This window comes from Arachis hypogaea, chromosome 12, assembly GCF_003086295.3.
Source record: "Arachis hypogaea cultivar Tifrunner chromosome 12, arahy.Tifrunner.gnm2.J5K5, whole genome shotgun sequence".
Taxonomy (NCBI): Eukaryota; Viridiplantae; Streptophyta; class Magnoliopsida; order Fabales; family Fabaceae; genus Arachis; species Arachis hypogaea.
In genome coordinates, this window is record NC_092047.1 from 9,957,794 (window position 1) to 9,962,296 (window position 4,503).

General features: G+C 34.2%; 1 protein-coding gene across 4 annotated transcripts; it reads left to right on the forward strand.

The window, feature by feature from the left end:
• The first annotated feature begins 573 nt into the window (after positions 1-573).
• On the forward strand, positions 574-4,034 carry LOC112726761 (cyclin-dependent kinase F-4-like). Of its 4 annotated transcripts, none has more exons than XR_003165394.3 (9): positions 574-1,177; positions 1,398-1,487; positions 1,575-1,713; positions 1,889-1,983; positions 2,064-2,116; positions 2,216-2,282; positions 2,771-3,207; positions 3,303-3,390; positions 3,677-4,034. XR_003165394.3 is itself a non-coding variant. In XM_072208717.1 (8 exons), exons 4-8 carry the CDS (start codon positions 1,892-1,894, stop codon positions 3,695-3,697), a joined length of 321 nt encoding a protein of 106 aa, XP_072064818.1. In that variant the 5' UTR covers positions 574-1,177; positions 1,398-1,487; positions 1,575-1,713; positions 1,889-1,891; the 3' UTR covers positions 3,698-4,034. The 4 variants fall into 4 exon arrangements, 2 of the variants coding, with proteins under 2 accessions (XP_072064818.1, XP_072064819.1); XR_003165395.3 differs by having other exon boundaries at positions 3,303-3,384; XM_072208717.1 differs by lacking the exon at positions 2,771-3,207.
• The last annotated feature ends 469 nt before the right edge of the window (positions 4,035-4,503 follow it).

Consider the following 4,503-nt stretch of genomic DNA (forward strand, 5'->3'; position numbering starts at 1 on the left):
TGTCCCTTCAAAACTCACACTTAGTAGCCTTCAGAAACCCTCTCACCATCAAAAAAGATGTAAGATTCAAAATTTTCGAAAAATATTACTATGAGTTAATTTCAACTTATATATTCATTAAAAATTTTATTTTTAGAAATTATTTTATTAAAAGTAATTAAATCAAGTTTTGATAATTAAATTGAAAATTTTACTTAATCTTATAATTATTGAATAATTTTATATATTTAAATTATACAACTTAACAGTTGTAAAAGAATAAGAATTTTATACGATTTAATTAAATAATTGAGATTTTGGAATTTAATACTTTAATTTTTATAAATAGAAAATAAATTATATTTCTAATTTTAAAATTAGAATATTTGATTAAAATCTGATTAGTAAATTGATAATTAAGTAGTATTTTTAAAATAATTTTAAAAGAGCAAATTAGATTTTAATTTTTTATAATATACTTTAATTTTATTAAAATTGACCAAACCCCAATTTATCCGAAATTTTTAATTTCACTTTTGTCCCAAATTATACCTTAATTCCTAAATTAATCCCCAAAAAGCCCTAACCCCTTCTAACCTAGCCACCGCCAATGTTTCCCTTCTCTGACCAATACACAGCAGCAGTTTTCCTTTCTTCCTAATTCAACCTAAGACACAGCAGCAGTAAAAGGAAAAGAGGGAAAAGGGATAGCGGAGAGAAAAAGAGAACCGAGGGGGAAGAAGAGAAGAGGAAGGTTGCGCCGGCGCCACTGGCCATCGCCGCTTCGTTGTCGTCGTCCTCGCGAGCCGCCACCGCCGGCCTGGAGCCCGCCGCTCGTGTCTCGCCGCGTCGCCATCTCGCCGCGGGACTTGGTGCTGTCACTGCCATCACGTCGTTTGGAGAGGAAGAGTCGTGCCTGAGAGAGGGAGAATCAGGAGGAGCGTCGCGCAGGAGGGAGGTGATGCCTTGTTGTCGCGGTGCTTCCATGGCCACCGACGCGCTGCCGCACTTCATGGTAACCGCCGAAGCCTTCGTCACCACAGACACAGTCAACGCTGATTAGGGCAGAGGAGAGTGGAAAGCATGAGAGATGCACGGAAGACAGAGGAGCAGAAACGCGACAAGGGGGAGAAGGGCGAGGTCTGCTCTCATGCCGTCCTGCTCCGCCACCGCTGCTGCCATCGATTAGATTGAATTTGTATGCTCTGTTTTATCACCGCTATGGTTTCCATATTCTGATTTTAATTCTAGTCCTTACTTTATCTTGAATCCCCAGGGTTGTAATTGCTTTTAATTCCTATCCAATTTGAATATTCTGTTTTGCTGCAACCATGGCCACTGCTGTGAGGACTAACATTATCGCTATATGGCTTTTTATTTTCTGTTTATAACTTACTTCAATTTCTCTTGGTTTGCAGTCACTAAGAAAAATGAACCACCCAAATATTGTGAAGCTAAAGGAAGTTATTCGAGAAAGTGACATTCTGTACTTTGTTTTTAAGTACATGGTGGGTGGCCAGTTCTTTATTAGATGTGGTCTGCATCATCTTGTGCAAAGTCCAGTAATTGATGTTTCAATTTTTTGGGTGATTTAGGAATGCAACCTATACCAACTTATGAAAGACAGGGAGAAGATGTTTTCTGAGGGTGAAGTTAGGAATTGTTGTTTTCAAGTTTTCCAAGGTCTTGCTTATATGCACCAGTGGGGATACTTCCACCGTTATCTGAAGCCTGGTACGTTTATCATTGCATCCGAATCCTTTGTTAAATGTGCTATATGATAAAATAGAGAACATGCTTTTTGAGTATGTTAGCTTTTTTTTTTTCAAACTTCTCAAGAATTACCTAGCTTTGTCTATCAATTATGAATCATTTAGGTTGACATTTTAATGAAGTTGTTATTGTGCAGCAAATGGAGATTTATACTATGGTCTATTCTGATTTTGGCCTAGCACGTGAGATCAGTTCACAACCACCCTACACTGAGTATGTCTCCACACGGTGGTAAGTGCTTTCAACTTTTGTATGTAATTTGTTCAGTTGTGTATTGTGCAGTTTATAAGTTGTACGCTGGCTTCTGTTAGGTATCGTGCTCCTGAAGTGCTACTTCAATCTTATCTGTATAGCTCCAAAGTTGGTAAGTATATGCTTTAAACAGTGATAATGATCAAATTAATACTGTTTGGAGTGATGATAAGTACCATTTTATTTACTGAATTTTCTGTCACTCATTTAGACATGTGGGCAATGGGTGCTATAATGGCTGAACTGTTCTCTCTTCGTCCTCTTTTCCCTGGTGCCAGGTAGTCTCTCTCTCTCTCTCTCTCTCTCTCTCTCTCTCTCTCTCTCTCTCTCTCTCTCTCTCTCTCTCTCTCTCTCTCTCTCTCTCTCTCTCTCAAATACGATCTTCCGTCGAAGATCTTATGTCGTGTTATCGATGTTAAGTGTCTGGTAATGTTTATCTTTTTTTGGTTTCTTATGTTGTGTTATGTGTTCTTGATTGGTAATGTTTATCTAATAATTCTCAGTCCTGGTTTTTGTGAATCTACTTCAAGTTTCAAATGGCACTTTCAAATATGTGCTACTGACCTACTGTACCAATTTCAATATGATAATTCCTGAATTCAAAAGGAAAAGAAAGAAAATAGAAAACAAGTACTTTAGTAGCACAAAGAGTCAACTTTAAAAGTTTGACACATTGTAATTTGATCTTATATATTGATGGGTAAATTACTTTAATTAGTAAGAATCTCTAATCTACAAATGTTTGTGTTTTGGCTGCTGGAATCAGACTATTTCGTGAACAGTATTGTATGACAAGAAGACTGGAACTAATTTGCTTCAATGGCCAGTGGAAGAAATAGAGAGCTTGAGACTTAGCAGTGATGAATTTAAGGAATTATTGGTTAAACCTGGCACAGTAGTGCCATTACACATTGGCCCTGCAACACAGGATTTTTCCATAGTTATTGGTTGCATTGTTACAACTTGTATCTCACAGTAATCATGGTTTTACTTTACATTTTCCTGATTTTTATTTATTTATTTATTTTTTGTTGTTCAGTTGGACATATTTTTTGGACCATTTGGCATTTTGGCTATTACAAATGACCAACTTTCTGAACTAACACCAATTTATTTCTGTCTTTCAAATTATGGAAATGGAACCTCAACTACTACAACTATTACTACTTCTACTTCTACTTCCTTCTGTGTTGATGAAACTAGGTACTATTAACTAATGAATCATCATCATTCATATTTGTTTCTTCCTTTATTAGGAGAAAGTGACAAAATATATGAGTTGTTGGATAATAATGCAGGTCATCAAAGGCACCTGATGTATCAAAGCTAGTTTTCGAAAGCAAATTGCCTATTCTAAGTGATGAAAAACTATCATTGAAGGTATTGGTAAGTAGTGTCAATTAACCTATTTGGTCTCACGTGACTTGATTCACGAGATAATATTAAAATTGGATTATCAAAAATCACACATAAGTCGATATGGTTCATTAAACTGATTAAAGATTCAATACTTTCAATTTAGTTCTTGAAAGATATCACTATGTGTCAAGTTGGTAAGTTAACTTTACTACTATGTCACAAATGATCGCTGACATATGGAGACACCTGCACTCTTTTCTTTGAAGGCATGTTAAGCATATCATCTAATTAACTTGTGGCAATGACTTCTCAGCTTTCCGAGGCAAAAAAATGAGAGCGGGCCTTTACGAATAGAGGACGCCGGAATCAGTTGCGCTCAATGGGAGAAGCCAAGAATTTGCTTCAATATATGTTCAATTCAGTCGCAGATGTTAGGTGCTCTATTTGGCATCAATTTGTTTTTTTCTCTTCTATCAGAAGATTAATAACTTTTATTAGAAGATACTTATGTAGAATACAATATTTTGGTTTTTTATAGTTTATTAGTAGTAAATTCTAAGTTGTCTAATGTATATTTTGATATGGGTATATTTAATTTAGTGTGAGATGTATGAATACTCATTTATGATCATCTCAATATTTTTAGTTCATTATAAATATATTTTGTTAAAGGATAATTTTTATTATTTAAAGAATATTGTATGGTATTATTATGTATTTATTTTTATTTTATAATTTTTGACCAATTTAATTAAAAAAATAGGATTATATATATAATCATATTACTAAATATTAGGTTTTAAAAAAAATTATTAGAATATATATATATATATATATATATATATATATATATATATATATATATATATATATATATATATATATATATAGAAAATAAAAAAAAACAATGAGGGACCTAAGGCTACACTTATATACAGTAGCTATAGTATACAAAAAAAAAAAAAAGAGGGACCTAAAGCTACACTTATAAAAAGTAGCTATGGTATACAATGTGGCTACGCTTTACAAGTGATGCAGTAGCGTTGAAAAGCGTAGCCTATTCTGAAAAAATGAAAGCTGAAAAGCGTAGCTTTTGATCCTGGACAGCATCACTTGAAAAGCGTAGCCTATTCCCAAACG

Coding starts and splice junctions, on each gene's coding strand:
- LOC112726761 (XM_072208717.1), top strand. CDS start 1,892: ATGGAGATTTATACTATGGTCTATTCTGATTTTGGCCTAGCACGTGAG. Junction 2,283..3,302: donor CCTCTTTTCCCTGGTGCCAG/GTAGTCTCTCTC, acceptor ATAATAATGCAG/GTCATCAAAGGCACCTGATG. Junction 3,391..3,676: donor AACTATCATTGAAGGTATTG/GTAAGTAGTGTC, acceptor ATGACTTCTCAG/CTTTCCGAGGCAAAAAAATG.